Source organism: Temnothorax nylanderi, unplaced genomic scaffold, assembly GCF_030848795.1.
Source record: "Temnothorax nylanderi isolate EJ_2023f unplaced genomic scaffold, tnyl_v1.0 TNYL_tig0010_pilon, whole genome shotgun sequence".
NCBI classification, from domain to species: domain Eukaryota; kingdom Metazoa; phylum Arthropoda; class Insecta; order Hymenoptera; family Formicidae; genus Temnothorax; species Temnothorax nylanderi.
In genome coordinates, this window is record NW_027249072.1 from 2,449,805 (window position 1) to 2,468,830 (window position 19,026).

The 19,026-nt window shown below is 33.3% G+C and overlaps 1 protein-coding gene across 1 annotated transcript in view; it reads right to left on the reverse strand.

The window, feature by feature from the left end:
* LOC139767588 (midasin) overlaps positions 1 to 19,026 on the reverse strand; it is a 124,411-nt gene that overhangs the window by 8,840 nt on the left and 96,545 nt on the right. Inside the window, exons 12-16 of the mRNA XM_071697020.1 lie at positions 4,227 to 4,371; positions 3,887 to 4,113; positions 2,985 to 3,196; positions 1,613 to 2,610; positions 127 to 1,262 (exon numbers count right to left, since the gene is read on the reverse strand). Coding sequence (XP_071553121.1) covers positions 127 to 1,262; positions 1,613 to 2,610; positions 2,985 to 3,196; positions 3,887 to 4,113; positions 4,227 to 4,371 — 2,718 coding nt within the window. The remainder of the gene's footprint in view (positions 1 to 126; positions 1,263 to 1,612; positions 2,611 to 2,984; positions 3,197 to 3,886; positions 4,114 to 4,226; positions 4,372 to 19,026) is intronic.

A 19,026-nucleotide genomic window follows, 5' to 3' on the forward strand; every position in this document is an offset into this window, starting at 1 on the left:
TTGTATATATTGATTAGATTAATTGTGTTTAAAATATCTCCTAATAATTAATTAACAATCAGTTTCGAGTTCCTAACTGCTGAAAATTTAATATTAGTAATTTCTTTAGAAAAATAAGACACAAACCTTGGATTCGGTGTAGGAAGTTACCGATTTCTCTATATCTTCCTCCGTTATACCGCGCCAGTGCAAAAGGCGGCTCGAATCCTTAAAAGCGTAAGAACGTTGAACAAACTGTTCGAGACAGCGGAACAGTTCCGGCAGCAACAAGAGATCTGATCCTTGCACGACTTCCTTTCGGGCTATCGCGCTCAGCAAGCCCATCAGATCGCTCGGTATACTGGCCACATCCGCGAATCTCGCAAGACATTCGGCCAAAGCGACACCGGAAATCGTTGCTTCCCGACACATTTCTCCCTGCAGAGTACGGGCGAGCGACAGAAACACGTACTCGTAAATCGGCCACAACTGTGTCCTCGTGTTTAGCTGCGTCATTTCCTTTTCCGGAAGAGAGCGTACTTTGTTCAGAATATCCTCGACTTCCGCAGGAACTTGCAGACGAATGTGGCTCTCGTTGCAGAATCGTTCTACCTCGTGAACGGTCCGCAACGTCGTTTCGTCGCTCGACTTCCTGGAGTAAATGTCGCTCCACAAGGAAATCGTTTGCTGTCTCATCGCCAGCGTGTCCTTCAACTGCGCGGATATGATCTTCAATTCTTGTTTCAGGGTGCTGCCTCTTTCGTCTCTCACATCGAAGTCCCTCGTTATCCTCATTAGTCCCTTGTGCACTTCCATGCTGATCTCCGTGGAATGAGGCGGTGGGAGGGTCAATTCTTTCTTGATTCTTTTCGATATCTTCCTGAGAGGATCGTATATCGGTTCCAGTTGGTTGTTTATGCGGCTTATAGTCTCCCACAGCCGTTTGACCTCGCTCATGGTTTCTACTCTCAAATATTGTGTGGCTATCAGGCGTAGTTCACATAGGAACTTCAGTAGCCATTTATAATGCACTCTTAGCAACAGAGAAGTCTGTTCCAAATTCGTGAACACGTCTTTAGACTTTTTTGACTTATCTATGAGCGTAATTTCGCCCAGTCTTTCGAATCTCGCGAACCATCTCAACCCTGCTCTCCAATTGACGTAACTGTCGACATTTACCTTTACATCTTGTAAAATCGCTTTGATGCAAGAATGCGCTTGTTCAAGGAACTGCACGAAGCACGTTATGAGCGGTTGGTTTTTCAATTGCGAAAGTAGCTTACCTGTAAGTAAAAAATCTTACTAATGGTCTATCCAATAAAAACATCGTGCCTTGAAACGAAAAGTAAAACTAAAAAGTGATAAATAAGAAATCGAATACTCTTGCAAATTAAAATTATTAACCTTTTATTTATAAGATAAACTAATTAAATAAATTGTTTTATTCTGGAAAAAATTCATGATTTCGAAATAAGATATTGCGTTAATTACGAGTTGATAGGCTTAATTGTGCTTCGCAATTTTATTTCCTAAAAAAAAAAAAATGACTAAGTTGTGAGACTTTTCAATTCAAGATGCGATATCGTTGATAATATAATTAAATTAGATATCGTTAGTTATCTAGAATATTTACCGTCATTTACAACGCTAGAGTATAGTTTCACGGATATCAAGTCTTTGTTCTCCAACATCTCCGTCTTCTTTTGCGATGTATCACTTTTTAGAATCATACCGGATGCATATAGCTGCAATAACAATTTATTCGCGTCGCTAAGTCCGGTGGAAGGATCGTCTGTAGGTTTTCCAACGAGCTGCCGCAGATCCCAGGGTAACGAACTTCTCGCGTTTGCAGATTCGAAACAAAACCCTGCGATTTTTTTCGCCCATAGCGCGTTCTTCTCCTCAAGATCGTCAAGTATCACGTCTCCTCGCAACATCTTCGAGATCCATTCCTTCCTGAGTGGCGCGTCGTCTCGCGAGGATTGCTCGTAAAAATTCAAGAGGAGATACGGCAATACGTCAGCAACGTCAACGTCCAACTTTTCATCCTCTTTAAGACCGCAGAAGTCGTTCAATAACTTCGTCGTAACAATATCTCTTTCGATATTGCTTGAATTAGATTTTAGGGATGATTTGTACATGTTAACAGCAGCGTTCAATAGTAAGCCTTGTTGCCTGATTCTAACGAGTCTCGAATTGTCTTGCAGATTCTTCACGCTCCACGTGGCGGCATCCAAATCGATCATCGACATCTCTTCATCGCGCGCGACGTGTCGCTCAACAATTTCATCGATCAGGGAAGTCAGATGGTCTTTGAAACGCGGATCTCGCGACGATCTAGACTTCACGTAGACGTCGATACACGCGTTCCTGATCGATTGCTCCGCGGGGAATCCGCGCAGCGACCGTTGCTTCACCAAGAACGCGGTGTGCAGCAAATCGATCGCGCTGAATCGGTCCACGGCGACGATCTCCTCCGACATTCTGTCGTAAATCTCGAGCAATGCGTCGCGATGCGCGGACTTCGTAATGCCGGCGTTAAGTAACAGCGACTTGAAATCGATTACATCCTCGTTGACGTTCTCCTTCGAGCCGAGCATGTAAATCTCGACGCCTCTGTTACGCATGGCCCTAAAATCGTCAATTGTATTTTGTATTAATGGTATCTAAAATTATTCTGTCACGATATAATTGATATAACTGATTTCACAAAATAATTTCATGATTTTAAAACTTTATTGCAACATGTTGAATATATAAAATGATTATCATATATTTTTCGAACATTATATTGTAATGTAAAGTTGCCGTCCTAGTGGCAGCTTTTTATTCCATTTTTGTCAGATCTTGGAAAATATATTTGCATAGGAAATGTGCGAGAATTTATGACGTAATATTTTCGGAGTAGGATAATAATTTGATCTGACGACTTTTGCACATAATTGACGTGTAAAATCATACGATTTAATTATTGACTCGTTGGTGCCAAGAGATATATAAATCACCTGGAAATTTCGCCGTATCGGGGATCCATGGTTAGAAATAGGCGGAAATTTTCGTGCGGCTTGATGGTAATGACATTGCCTTCGCTATCAACTCCTCGTTCGCCGATACTGAGAACACCGTTCGGCTCTAACAGTCCATTAAGTCTGTCTAATACAGCCGGGCTACACAGATTAACCTGGTCGATGAGCAGCCAAGTACCGTCTTGCAAGCACTGAAAGATGACTTCGTTATATTACTTTGGACGAAACGAAGTTTTAGCTTCATTTAGCAAAGCTTTTCACGGATGTGTAAGAAATTACAATATAACTGCGCTAAAAAAATTGTTTAATATAACAGATTTAAAATGTTTTTCGATATATTGCCGAATTGCAAAATAATCAGATGAATATTTACGTTTTACTTTAGCTTGACAACTCATTAACTGTCATATTACATTTAATATATTATAATAAAGAGGAAATGCAATAAAATTGATATAAATAATGAATAGAAATAGTTTCACGTGTTGGGAAAGTTTTGGAAACCACGCAATTTTTGACTCTATTAAAACTTTTGTAATACTTACGTTATCATGTGTCAAGGATAAAATATTAGGATAGGTAGCGAGAAGTAAAGTTCGAAGTAGCACAACTTTATCGCTCGCTATGTAAAATATGAGAAGCATCGTAAAGAATAACGTATTAGAGTTGCCTAAATTAAGTTCGGGTACTACGAAGTACGGAGAATAATTTAAAGCAACATTGTCAAAATGTCTTCTACATATACATACGTTAGTATCATGCGGTACCATGTGATACTACGGTATATCCCCATAAAGTGAGTCTCCATAAATTTCAGTAATGGAAATGTAGCTCTCTATGATAATAAGGAAATGTATAAAAGCGTGTCATTGATTGAATACCTTTACTAACACACTGTCCACCCATTCGAACTTTCCGCCGGCATTCAGGCATTTATCCTGCTCGACGAGAATCGACAAGTTCCTCAGCCTCGACTCGATATCTCTTAGCTCCGATTCGCGGGATGGCTCACGAAGCTTCATCGCCGACACCAATTTCGACAGTTCCTCGATTTTATGTAAGAATCGCTTGGTCTCCGCGGCCATTGTTCTGCCGGCGACGTTTTCATCTGGCGGCGAACGGATGGTGAGTGATAAGATTTTATTTCAATAAAGGAAATCAGATTTCTCATTGTGATTAGAAAGAAAACCTCTTCTGACGATAAACTACAGTTTTACTTACCGAATAAGTCTCGTACTTGCTCCAGACGTTTGTGAAGTTCGGCAACTTGCTCCAAATTGTCGATAGCTATCTTTGTTTGCAGACTCTCGATAAGCAAAGTCGTTACGCGCCCAAATAGTTGTTCAAGATGCCGATTATAATCCGTCTGAAACAATAGAAAAAGATACTTAATTGTTATCACGATTAAACTATAGCAGGACTATTTAACTTTATTTATCAACTTCAAATACTGCTAAATGCCTAGATAAAGTTTGGAGCGTTTATAAAGGAAAACAAATAAAAAATTGTCTTAATTAAAAAAATTATAAAAAAATATATGTATATTTATATAAAATACCATAAAATTACAACAAAAAACCAATTTAAAAATAATAAACAAATAAAAGATAAAGAAGAGAGTGGAATAAAATTTTCACAAAAACACTGATTCTTGTGATTTGCCGTAAAATATACAAAATGTAAAAACAATCTCTATAAGATTCTTGACTGTAAGAATAAAATAGTTTAAATAGTTTAAATAGTTTCAAATAAAATCTAAGGCTTGCGTTTGGCCTACTTTCTACCAATTAAATCTATATATAAATAATTTAAATATATAAATTCGTGCAAAAGAAAGGAAAATCTTTTTAATAAATCGAATGTAGAGATATATGAAGAAAATTATTAGTAATTAATTTTAATATTAAAACACAAGTTTTAATATTACAATTTAAAGACGCTTTCAAAATCGAATGGAATTGTTATCTCAATTAGTGACGGCAGCTGACGCTTTAAAAACAGCGCGCAAAGTATGCGATTTAGTCTGTTCATCAAAGAGTACAGAACGGAATATTCGGCGTACATTAATTCGCTAGATATATTAAAAGTCATTTTTATTATATTGATAATGGGTCTGTTTTCTATTGCCGAACTGACTGCACTAGTTCAGAGTTTATCTATTTCCTTCCAATGTGGAGTAACTAATAGTTCAGCGATAGAAAACAGACCCATTATTGGCAGCGAGACGGTTGGCACTGGTTTTTGTATAAACCGCGGCGTCATACGTCACGTCGTGACGTCGCGCGAATCACAGGCCGCGCCCGGCGCCGTGTGACTTTACAAAAAAAGGTCGCCGCGCCAGCATCAGCATTCTCGTCCGGAGTCTGGACACTCGAGCCGACAGCCAGCCGAGCGTGCCGCTCCGTGCGTATAATATTGTTACGCTGCGAAGTCCTTCGCGGTGAATATTACGATGGTATCACAGGTATCGAAAAGATATGTACATGGTCCTCTTCCTCTATTAATCATCGTCTACGCGACTGATCGATTCTCATCGTTCGCACGCATCGAGATGCTGATCGTTCATTGCAGGCGCTTCGCGCGGTTTATTCGTAGAGGGAATCGGAAAACTAGATTAACCCTCCGTCTGTATCATGGAGATAAGAAGAACAGGAGGGAGCATAGTTACAAACCCTGCTTCCTAAGAAGTAAGGGGAGCTCACGGCCATCTTGCTTAAGAACGCATTTTTTTAAAGAATTGCATCGATATAAGCAGATATTATTTTGGCTCGGACGCCGTAAATTTACGTATACAGAGGGAGAGTTAACGGTTCGTCGCGATTTACTTAATGAATCCTGTTTATCTCTCAAAGGATACTTGAACTCAAACGCGTTCCGATTAATCGTTCATTTTAGGGTAATTTATTAGTATCCGCTTTTGGATATCGAGAGCGCGGAGTAGTACGCGAATCGTCGGATCGCGCGATTTAATGTAATGGAGTACGCCGATAGTGTTATTTAGGTAACGGAGCGCAGTGATGTGTTAACTGTTTAATTGCATTTGCATCTCGCGAAATTCACGCGTTCGTGTTGTACCGTGAACGTGTCTCGAACGTATATACATATTTTCGGACGGTTTGTTCGGAACGGCTCAATTGGCTGCTGATTTGACTCGCGTAATATCCGCGTCGGTATATGAATGTTTTGGCGCATCATCGGATTTAAATCACGGAAGAACGTCGTAATACGTCGATCGTTTCATCTCGGGAGTGTCTAAATAAAGTATCGCGACTGCCATATTATGACAAATGGTTCGCTCTCGACCGCGTTCGCGATTGTTGTTGGGAGTGTGTAGCGAGGAGACTTGAGACGAGAACGAGACATGGGAGAATTCGTTGACAAGACAGAGACAGAGTATCTTTCTCTGTTAACTCGAGGTGATGTAATGGGTGAATATGGTTAGATATTTCACATATTTCACAGATCGATTGCCTTGAAATGAATAGGCTAGAACAAATTGGTATAAATGTTTAATCCTGGAATGTAATCCATTGTGCACAGAAAAACGCATACGTATAGAGTTCACAGAACGGAGCTTGTAATTATCGACGCGTTACTAGCTTGTTATTGATCGAACGGATCACTTACTTGCATATTTTGATACCACCAGTTATTACATAACTGAGCAGTAATTACAAGAGACAAACCGTTAGAAGCATGTCGCAAATTTTTTTTACAGGAATAAATGAATATAAATAAAAAGAAAATTATATAAAATATATTTCTTATAGTTAATGCTTGGTAGAAAGTGATTAAATTAGCAACACAGTAATTTTTGTAAAAAAAATTACCGTCAAATCTGGAAGAGATAATGTCTTTTTTCTTTTTGTTAAACACTTTATATATGCAGATAAAATTTCAGGAAATAATATTAATGGGATATCATGAAGATATAATATATTAATTCTATATAATGTCAATATATTGTAATTAATTAAATTTTTGAGTTTAGTACTTCGATAAAAAAAAATAAAAAATAAAAAGAGATATAAGAACATTTATACACAAATAAGTAAAATATTTTTGGAACATAAATTCTTTATTTAATTTTATTTCCTTTATAATATTCACATTTCATTAACGAAGAAGATTAGAGCAAGATATTTATTCCATTGTATATACTTACAAAAAAATAATAAATAAAATTAATAAAATACATTATCTACAGATTAAAAAAAATATAAAATATTTGGACGTGTTATTTTATTTTCTCTTCTTTCTTTTGCCTAAATATTTTTTAAATAAAATCTGAGACTTGCGTTAAACATTTCTTTTTTTCTTCTAGAGTAAAATATATATAATGATATAAATGAAAGAAATACCGAAATCTCTTAAATATATACATATAATTTAGAAACATGTAGAAAGAAAAAGAAAATATTTTAGAATTGCAATATATCCTGAATAATTAAATTGATATAAAAATATGCTAATAATTATTACTTTATAATACGTCAATTCTAATTTAATTGTTCATAACCTATCCATACGTATTATATATATAATTGTATAATTTTTCACCGACGATATCTTCCTTCCTATAGGTACGACTTTGGCGCGGTGGGAGGACCCAGTACTCCGAGGATTATTACCCAAGCAAAACCCTTGTTCTGCTTGGATAAAAACCCCCAAAGACGGGGAAGCTCACGTACCCTCGTCGTCGATTTAACTGAATAAACGAACCGCAGCCGGTTCGTCGTGCCGCGCGTTTGCTTCGGGAGTGCCGTTCAAGTTATCGGACTAATGGACTTTTTTTTAAGGCTCCGAGATTGAATCCGAGGTCTCCGACGGCTGGGAGTCACCCGTGAGGGGACCAGTATGGGATCTCAATTTACTTTATCCTTCGCTGTAAAAGATTTAAAGCTGATTGAGAATAAACTCTGTTTCCGGCAAACGGTTCGGCCCTAAGCGGTGAGAATTCGATCGATTGATTAGACACGATCGATTTCGTCTTCTTCCGCGTGGCGCTTAACCCTTGTCCGGTATTCTTATTGTGGTCCCAAATATACTTGTCTGCCTTGCAGGGCTAGACGCTGCTAGCTTTTGAAGGGGTTCTCGAGGAGATCTTACGTGGAGTGCCGCAGTGTCGCGCGAAAGACTTTTATTAATAATTAATTAGTCCGCGTGCGATTGTAGTATATCCGCGAGTATTTTCCGCGAGTGTCCTGTGTAATGGGAGAAGCAGGAAGAGACCGACGATCCAGACATCCTGAGAGGAGGAAGAGATTTCGGGCCTCGGCGGAGCAACTTTGGGGTAAGGATTATTTCTTATCTGCATAAAATTAATAGTACTTTCCCATTTATTCGGATTATTTTATTTCGATAAGTTATGAAATAATTAGAGAAAGAGAAATTATTAAAATTTTGATATAAAGTTTAATTTTGCACAGATCTTTTTCAGAAAATAGATAATTGTATTAGTAAATATTTAATCAAAAGATGAATTAAAAGTTCTGTGCGTGTAAGAACTATCTTTTATCTAGTATTAGTCATTTTGAACTCTATTTTAATTTGAATCGGTTTGTGTGTTACAGTATCATCGTAGCTACGTGGCAGATAACTCCGCCCGTTGCGCATCAGGGTCGGTGAGTCAGAACGTTTTATTTTATATTGAGGTAACAGATTTATGAAAAAGAATTTATCCAATATATGTACAATATGTACATATCTATCGCATCCACAATTAACAACATAAAAATATATTATATCTCATAGATCTGTTGTCTTAAAATGGATGGACTAGATTAAATTAGTTTAGATATTTAATCCTGGACATCACTATTTATTGATTTATTGTGTATACAAGGAAGTAGAGCTTGTCAAAAGTTAGAGCTTATTGTAATCGTCGTTTATATCGCGTTAAGCGTTAAGTATATTCGTTGAGAACATCATCTTTTTCATCAAGAACGTGACATAATAATAACGTTTATAATTGGATAGTATTGGTCTATTACATTTCCTAATTAGTATTCAGTATATTACATCTATAAGAATTTTTTTGAATTTATTGTTTAAAGAATTATCAACAAAAGATCAAAGTATAGAATATGAAACTTTAAGATATAAAATTTTGACGCGTTTTTATTAATATAGAGCTTTTATTTAAATTTCACAATTTTATGTTTTCCATGTGAATAATTATTATATGTTCAGATTGTTTGTGTATCCTATGCTTTTTCATTCCAAATAAAAATAAATAAAGAAATGATTATTAAAAATGAAGAAATCAGGTAAAATAAACAAATAAGAAAATTAATTTAATAAAATTGACATGTATACAATGGAAAAAAATCATTATCTATAATAATTAAATATGTTTTATTTACTCGTCTATTCTCTTCTTAGATATTTTTCCAGGATTAAGTATTACAAATTGGTGCAAAAAAGAAATATTTACCTAATTCAAAGTATGTTAAAAGATTCTTTCAATATGCATGATGCATGTAAATGAAAAAGAAGAAATATATAAGTTACACAGCAGATTTTATTCAACTTATTTAACGAAAATCGCGTTATTGATTATTAATTATACATATATATACAACTTGTATGCAACGCACTGATTTTGTCCTAATTTTGTATAGTTCATTCATCTATATTAATTGGCTTTGCATGAAATAAAGCCAGAGTAAATGGATGACATGAGATTCAATAAATTAATTCGATAGAAAATAAGGCTTCGCGGATATTTCTTTGCGTAGAACAATTTTTTACATTAGTTATATTAAAGTTCGTTTTACGTTACATTAAAATAATTATAATTAAAGTATATATTTTTTATAAATAATTTTGATACGGAAAATAAGCAGTATAGAATATAAAGAAAAGAAAATATATCCGTGTAAAAACTTCACAAAAGAGTATAGCGCAGAGAGATGAAAAATTTATGTGGACAATAGGCACAATAGTAATTGTACGTACAAGTCATCATGGATTTCATGTCATCCATTGTAAATATCTCATCTGATGATTGATGAACGCTCGTTGAAATTAAAATAACGATCGTAAGAAATACAGACTAGGGAGACTAAAATACCTAAATACAGATTTACGCGTCGGATAAATACAGATATATACGGATTACGAATCTCGGTTCGCGATAGAAAAATTCATCTATTATTTTCGAAACAATTATAATTTCTTATTCATATTCTACGGTTTAATTTCGCGGAAAGTAATTTAGATTTTTCTGATCTCTCGGTGAGATTTAATACATAATATTCATTTTTAACATATGTTTTTCGTATATTTTCCAAATTCTTGTGTGCAATATTAATGTCGAGACATCACGCGGATGACTATCTTACGCAAATAAGTCACGCGATTACATTTTATTGAACGTTTGCATTTATCTTACATGATTTACGGCGCGCAGCTTTTAATAAACGGCCGTATTGTCTTGCATTAATGAGCGTAGAAAACTACGCTTATGTGCTGGCGCTGATTATCAACTGCAATGCAGCCAGAATAGTTATGGTCAGGATCAATCTGGCCGAAGAAAGAAGAAATTCATCGAAGGTAGGTGGCCGATATTGGCCAAAGTTTGTAAAAAGTTCACTTAAGTACACGTGAATACATAGTTTTTCTATATATATTTATGTGCGATGGCGCGTAATTAAAAAAGGAAATAAATGCGACCGGTCAAAAATTAAATTACGATTAGGCTACATCACTCCTCCTAAATCTCGGGTGATCGCGGATTAGGTATCCCACTGGATTAATCAACAAGTAGAGCTCATCGTAAGCGAGTTAGGAATCGTGTTGGTTCAGCCAGCAAATAGGTCGCGTATATGAACGGTTCTAATTAGTGCGCTTAACAATAAACTTGCGGAAACTTGCATTAGTAAAAATTTAAAGATAAAAACGCGGAATTCAAATGATAGGCTAATTGTAAGATGTTAGAATTATTGCTATGAATACTCGGACTTTAAAGGCAAAAAATTACTAAAACAAATTAAAATACATAGTAAGCTTTCACGCGAATATATTAGAAATGTTAGGGATACTAGGTTGTGATAGGGATGTTAGGATATTAAAAATCATATAAAATTTAATTTTTCAGATAAAATTTAATCTTAATTTAATGAAATTAAATTAAGATTTTAAAAAATTATATCTAAAACTCAGATAAAATTTAAGATATTAATTTAATAATATTAAATTTATCTTTTATAAATAATCTTTTAATTATTAAAAATAATGAATAACGGGTATTTTTTAATATAGGTATGTATGATTTATTTTTATAAGTTAAATGTGTAATATATTATTATATTTTATAAATATATCAAATTCAAACGTATTGGTCAGTATCTTTATAATTCCAGAAATATTGATTAAAGTTGAATTAGATTTTGTCAAAAATAATTACTCATACTTTTTATTTTTGAATTATTTCCGTTTAAAGATCATATTGGATATTGACAGCATAGAATTGTAAATTGTAATGTAAGTTACATTGTAAATTACATGAAATCGATGAAATCTCGCAAAACTCATTAAGGTAAATGTACCAATGCCTGGACACATACCTATATATGTCTGGACATTTTTATTATTTTAGTCCTTAAATAAATTATAACGCGAATTAAAATCAAAGAATCAAAGATAAAAATATTTTTCTAGTATTATATTTTTATCTTTGATTTTAATTCACGTTATACTTATTTAAAAACTAAAATGATAAAGGTATCCAGACATAGGTCTTAAGTGTCCCGGCATTGGTACATTTACCTTAAATAAAAATTGATTTGATAAATATTTGTTTAAAAAATTTCTTTCAAAATTATTCAGAAATATTAATAACTTATTTTATCCATGTCAAAATCATTATTAAATTCGAGGAATTTATATTCAGTTATTTCAAAATTCCGTCTTAAGTATTGCCAGTATAATCTTTTGATATGAAATGAAAAAATTACTAAATAAAAGTATGAATATTCATTTGTAAGCCAACAATTAAATATCAGCCTCTCGTTTACAAAATCTGACAATTGAGTTTTCGACATTCGAGAATCACTAACACATTCGGTAAAATTATAGTAATTCTTTTTCTCTTTCTTCTTCTTCTTCTTTCTCAGCATTATAGTTCACGTTAAAGAGGCTCTACAATTATTCTTCTCTAGTTATTCCGATCTCTCGTGACGTTGGCCTAGTTACTTTACTAATTTTCATTCTTCTTAGACCCTCTCAACATGTCCATCTCCTTCTCCCGTCTGCCCTTATTTCTGCAGCTACCTTCCGAGTTACTGGTGTATATTTCTTTTTACTGCTCTTTCCTCAGACATTCAAATAGCACTCCATCTAATTCTTTGCGATTTTATCAAGCGTATAATATTTTGGTCCTTTGTGAGACATCTTAGCTCGTAATTGTATCTAATTCTATATTCTATAATTTGTGCCATCCACATTTGCCACTGGCTCATATATTCTTTTTAGAATTTTGCACTCAAATATAGAGCGAGTCGATTAGTTTCTTTTTGGGGTCCATACTTTACATATATAAGTGTTGGTCTTATTAATGTATTATAAATGTTAAGTTTTATTCTTCGGGATAGAACTCTGCTCATTAAGAAGTTCATCAAAGAATCTTTTTCATTTAGGATATATGTATTTCTTCCTTTCTGTGCTTTCTTTATATATTTCCCTTACATTATTTCGTGCTTCATATTCTTCTATTCTTCGTACTTTGGCATTTATTGCCACCCCTTTTTTCTCTCTCTTCTTTGCAACATAAATTATATGTATATTTGTCATCTTTTATCCCAAGATATAAATAATCGATGTAATCGAACATTAAGAGTTATACAATTAAACATGCATAATTGTGCTGATAATTTTTAATATATTGTTTAATTTCAAAATTATGGAAGAATAGAGAAGAACTGTTAGAACTTCATTAAACGGACAGGATATTCAAGCCAAACGATAATCGCGATTATCTTATCAATACACGCTTAGCCAATGGAAACGCGCAATAGAACGCTTTAAAAATTGGTATTGATAATAACTTCCAAATAAAAACAATTTTTTAATGGTTACGTGTATATTAAGAATTTCTGATAATATAAGCAGGTATATGTTATATACATTTGTACCGTTTAATATTGCAAAGTTGATCAGTGTTAAAGATTAAAACAATTACGTAAAAAAGAACAATAGAGAGTAGTTTTTCTAATTGTAAAACGTGAAAATTCCATTACTGATATTATTTTTACTGTATATCATTCATGTCATATCGTACCGTTGCGTAGCATTTCAACACGACTCTCAATTAAAATAAAAGCCTTAATGATCCAGTTTCAGATGGTATCTACGATAAAATGCAAACATATTATATTTATTTGCGTAATGCAAGTTTATTAGAGTTCTCACTATGTTTAAGCTAAAATTGCGTTCTCTCTCAGATAACTTTCCTTTATAAAACTTAACATGATATTTAATCGTTTAAATTGATTAAATAGAAATACGTTATACAATTATATATATATATATATATATGTATTATATAAACAACAATATTACCTACATTTTCTAGATAATGAAGTAATAAGCTCAATCTTTTCACACATAGTCAGTTTGTATCGCTTTTCGTTATCACGTTATTCAATTTATATTCGTACAGCATGCACGTACCTACAATTAATAGAAATTATAATATGAGTACAGCTCAGAAAGTAATATCTACTGAAGTTCTATATATATACTTTATTTAATAAAAATGGGAAAAAAAGATATACATCAATCATATATTTTATCAGAAACAATGTTATAAAGTGTTGAGGCAAAGATGATCCTAGATTACAATCATTTATTGTCGTTAGTTAAACGTTTAGCAAGGAAAAGTCAGACAAGCTATAGTTAACAAAATAAGTAATTGAAAATGTTGTACAATGTACATGTACACTACTGGCGTGAAACACGTGTACATATAAAAGCATGATGTATCATACTAGCACGCAAGATCGCTTATTAGTCGTTAGTTGCTCGCCAGTTGCAGGGTTCATTAAAAATAACACGCAAGACTATATAGTGTCCCGTCCAAGTCAAATTTAGTCCTTACAGACGTTAAACAAGTTTTTTCTTTCCGCAATTTACGACAATTTGGTCAAACTCGCAATTAAACGACGACTCTCAGTGCTTATTTCGGTTATTCAAGATTTATCGCTTCAACGAGGAAACCGTGTTCAATTGCACATAAAATTTAAAAAACATAACGTAAGCTTATTTATTTAATATTTATAAAATATTAATCGTAATATCATTTAATATAAATATACATATGTTTGTTAATCAAATAATAATAATTAGTCCATCTAGGTTAATGGTGAATGGTTTGAGATAATGTCGAGTATGAATTATAAACAGGCAGTTATGCCTATTATATGGCTCAATTGTATATTTTGCATGGGTATATTTGAAATACCCAAAAATCGCCCACAATATTTTCTAAGTGCTGTCTACATCATCTCAGTGTTGACTGTATATTTCATTTCGTTTTACAAAGGAATTTACATTTTACAACAAATATTTATTCAAGAATTTATGATATTTTACGTTGTCTTGGGAGTCAACGTCTTAGTTGCCGTCTTGGCTATAATTCTGTTTTGGCGTTATAAATCAGAGGTGGGTATGTAATAACATTTCGCACAAAATTAGTGTAGAAGTAGCAAACAAAAGTTATGGAAAGACTACATTAATGAATTAAAGAAACATTAATATTCAGCTTATTTTAAAATATGTGTAATAAAGGATTTTTTTCTTCTATTTACATTCTTCTTGTGAATGTACAGAATTGCCAAGTATAGATTTGCATGCGTATACATTTTTTTCTTTGACATCATGACGTGTCTTCGAATAAATATTGAACAAATTTACTAATCTATTAATAAATTTCGATACTTGAAGAATATAAATAAGATAATTAAGAGGAATGGTATAGCGGACAATACTTTAGAAGCATTGGGCATAAAAATAGATTATCAGAAAATATACCACTCTACTCGACGTCTTACGGCTATCTGGGTAGTAAGTGCGATAACACTAATCTTCATGCATACATTAGGGACGTATCGCGAGGAATACTGGGTTATCTTTTACAGCAACATAATCACAACTTTTCCATATATATTAAATTCTGTAGTGGACCTCACCTTCGCCGTGCTTGTCAGGCAAGTAATATGTTTCTTAAAGTAATAAACAACAACAATATTTCGTGAGAAGCTCGACCAGAGGACTTTGTCAAGATTTCTTTGATTTCTAAGATATTTGTCAATTATAATAATATCTCTTTAATTTGTTTGTAATGGACAAGTAAACATATAACATGTTTCTGTTTACATATTTGAGTACTGATTAAGATTGAAATGCGGTAGATATGTTGGACTAAGATTTCAGAAGATAAATACTCTAATCAATAATGCAGTGCTTTATGCAAATGAATCAAATGCCTTCAAGATTTATAATCGGCACGATAATACGTCCATTGCATTTGTCATGGCAAACTATAAAAACCGCAAAGACAAGATAATGCATCACATTCAAACGTTAAGGTATAAGAGATCAATAATAATTCTTGCTCCTATTATCAAGTTTTCATATAATATAACAATTAAACATTAAAAAGACCTTATTTACATATCTTTCCTCTCTCCCATTCTCTCATACACACACACATAGACACCATATGTCCCGGATTCTGTAACTCGTTCGAATAATTGAGTATCTATTTGAAAGATTTTAATATACTTAAATAATCACTAACTATTCAATATTTTTCTGTCAAAGACATTTACATTTGGAAATTACGAGAATAGGACGGCAAACAAATTATACTTTTTGTTTCCAACTTCTGCTCGAATTGGCAGTCCATTTTACGATAATAACATCGACTACTTACTGTTTACATGGCGCATTTTTTGGCCAGTTAAGGGTGACACTCGACAATGGAAAGATTATATGCTTCGCAATGTGGGCATGCATTTATTCATTTAAAATTATATTAGTAAATTCGCTTTGTTCGAGTGTATCAACCGAGGTATAAAAAATTATTTCTTATAATAAAAATAATATATACAATTATATGCAATATTTATGTAAAATTGAGTTATTCGTAGTTAAACACATCAAATTTATATTAAGAATATTACATAATTTATTTATTTTATATAAATTGTATATAGGTACAGAATGTCTTTTAATACTTATATGAGTACATATAATAATTTCAATTTTTATATATGAATATAGAATGTGCACCGCACACATATTGTACAATTTATTCATAATTTTATGTCAGATTCGCATCGTATGCATTAATGTTTATTTCAGGCATATAAAACCGGCGAAATTATACAATCTTTTGAAGGATCTATTATGGATGATGACATGAAAGAAGAGGTAAATGTACTATTCGTGTATTATTGATAATATCAATCAAATTACATCTTTTTATTATTAGTAATATTATTATTAGTAATATTTATATACGGCGATTTAGGCCAGTAAAATTAGCTCGAAAAACACCGAATATCTACAAAACGGATTGACAAGCCAATTTTTTGAGGGTGAGTAGAGGGTCATAGGAGATGCCCAAATTCACAAAGTTCAAACAAAATTTCCCTGTGCGTCGGCAGCCATCTTGAAAATAGGGGTATCCAAAGTTTGAATATCTCGGCTCCTATTGGTCGAATTTTTTTCTTTTTTTTTAGTTTTGTAGGGAAAAATATTTGCTACAACTTTTGTTTGAAAAAATTTTTAATAGCTGTCAAGGAAAAAAAGTTACAACCAAAAAAGTGCCGTCAATTAGAGGTTGAACATTTTTATTGACACTTATATCGCCCCCTGTTAGTTTGATCAAAAAAATGTTCAAATAAAACTTGTAGAGGACTCAATTCTCTACAATTTTCGTATTTTTTTTTGCGGTGACTCAAAAAACACCAGAGATAGAGAGCGCCAAAGTTGAGTGTGTCTAGTAAATGCTCTTTTTCGTGGGGAAAATTCGCGGTTTTATTGTGAATTGTCGTATATTATAAAACTCTTTTTCGCACCATCACTGAGGTAGAGTTTCAGGCGCATTTTTTTTTACGTCGTATCTCCAGTAGATATAATCCACGGGTCCGAGAAAGTGCCTTTCGTATATATTGTGAAAACAATTGATGCAAGTCTTTGCTTTTTTGTCGCTGGGCATGGCATATTTCTTTCATCAATATCATCGTCATTGATATTTCGACTTTCTTCGGTGACGACTTCCTCACTTTCGGAATCGTTGAAGTCAACCGGGGGAAAAAATTTTCACTCCACAAATTATTCTTCGTCTGTCAACGGGCAATGATTTTTGCTGTTTTATAAATACTTCATCAATTACTTCGGCGCAGAAAAGGCAACGTTTTTTAAAATCGAATGCCGGTGGATGGAATGCCGGTGGATGGTTCGAAGATTGCGATGACGACGGAGAAGATGGAGGTGATTTTGAGATCGAGACAGCACAGTTGCTCCGACGACGAATAGCCGCTGCAGCCATTCTCTCGTTGATGTATATTTTTCGACAGAGCACGTGCACTGTGATGTTGTTGACGTCCTCCAGCATGCGCGCATGTTCCTCGTCGCCCCTCTTAATAGCAAACGAATGTAAAGTTCGCACACCTTTTTTTTGAACGACAGTAATTCTGCCGTCGCTCAGCTCTTTCCCACAAATAAAACACTCGCTCATTTTCGTGAAATTTCACTCTGAAACGCTCGAAATACAGTTCACGACTGACCGAAAATAATACACAATAACACACAATAACACACAATTACACACACAAACAACACACACACACACAATAACACACTGTACAGTTCGCGGAAAAGAGTTTTATAATGTACGACAATTCACAATAAAACCGCGAATTTTCCCCACGAAAAAGAGCATTTACTAGAAACACTCAACTTTGGCGCTCTCTATATCTGGTGTTTTTTGAGTCACCGCAAAAAAAATATACGAAAATTGTAGAGATTTGAGTCTTCTACAAGTTTTATTTGAACATTTTTTTGATCAAACTAACAGGGGGCGATATAAGTGTCAATAAAAATGTTCAACTCCTAATTGACGGCACTTTTTTGGTTGTAACTTTTTATCCTTGACAGCTATTAAAAATTTTTTCAAACAAAAGTTGTAGCAAATATTTTTCCCTACAAAACTAAAAAAAAAAGAAAAAAATTCGACCAATAGGAGCCGAAATATTCAAACTTTGAATATTCACCCTTTTTTTCAAGATGGCCGCCGACGCACAGGGAAATTTTGTTTAAACTTTGTGAATTTGGGCATCTCCTATGACCCTCTACTCACCCTTAAAAAATTGGCTTGTCAATCCGTTTTGCCATTTTCGGATCTAATTTTACTGGCCTAATTAATTTATTTAAGACATTTAAGTGTATAAATTGCAAATCTATAAATTCAATGTATTGTTTATGTATATATAACATGAATAATGCATATATTCATGTATATGGTTACACATATGTATAATAATACAAATATATTTGCAGATTCAGCAATTTACACAGCAAATAATGCTTAATTCATTAAAATTTACCGCTTCTGGTTTCTTTTCAATCGATAATTCTCTTACTGGCAAGGTATGTTATTTACTTTATTACTTATATATTTGTTTAACTTAATCATTTAAATGAGATTATGTTGTTTATTTATTCTCAATAATAATGTTTTTAACATAATTGTTATATATTAAGCTACTTGCTACATTATTTAATATAATCATGAGATTATTGAGAATGAAAGAAATAAGAAACTGTGTATAGTTTATTTTTTTCAGTTCTTTATCACGGTCTTGAAGTATGTTGTTATTCTAATACAATTCAACACATAATGACATGTAAGATAAGACTTAGAGATAAGCAAAATTATAGATAAGCAATCTTCTATTAATATTACTATTTAAAAAAAGGAATTTACGAAGAAGTTTAATAAGAGCTTACT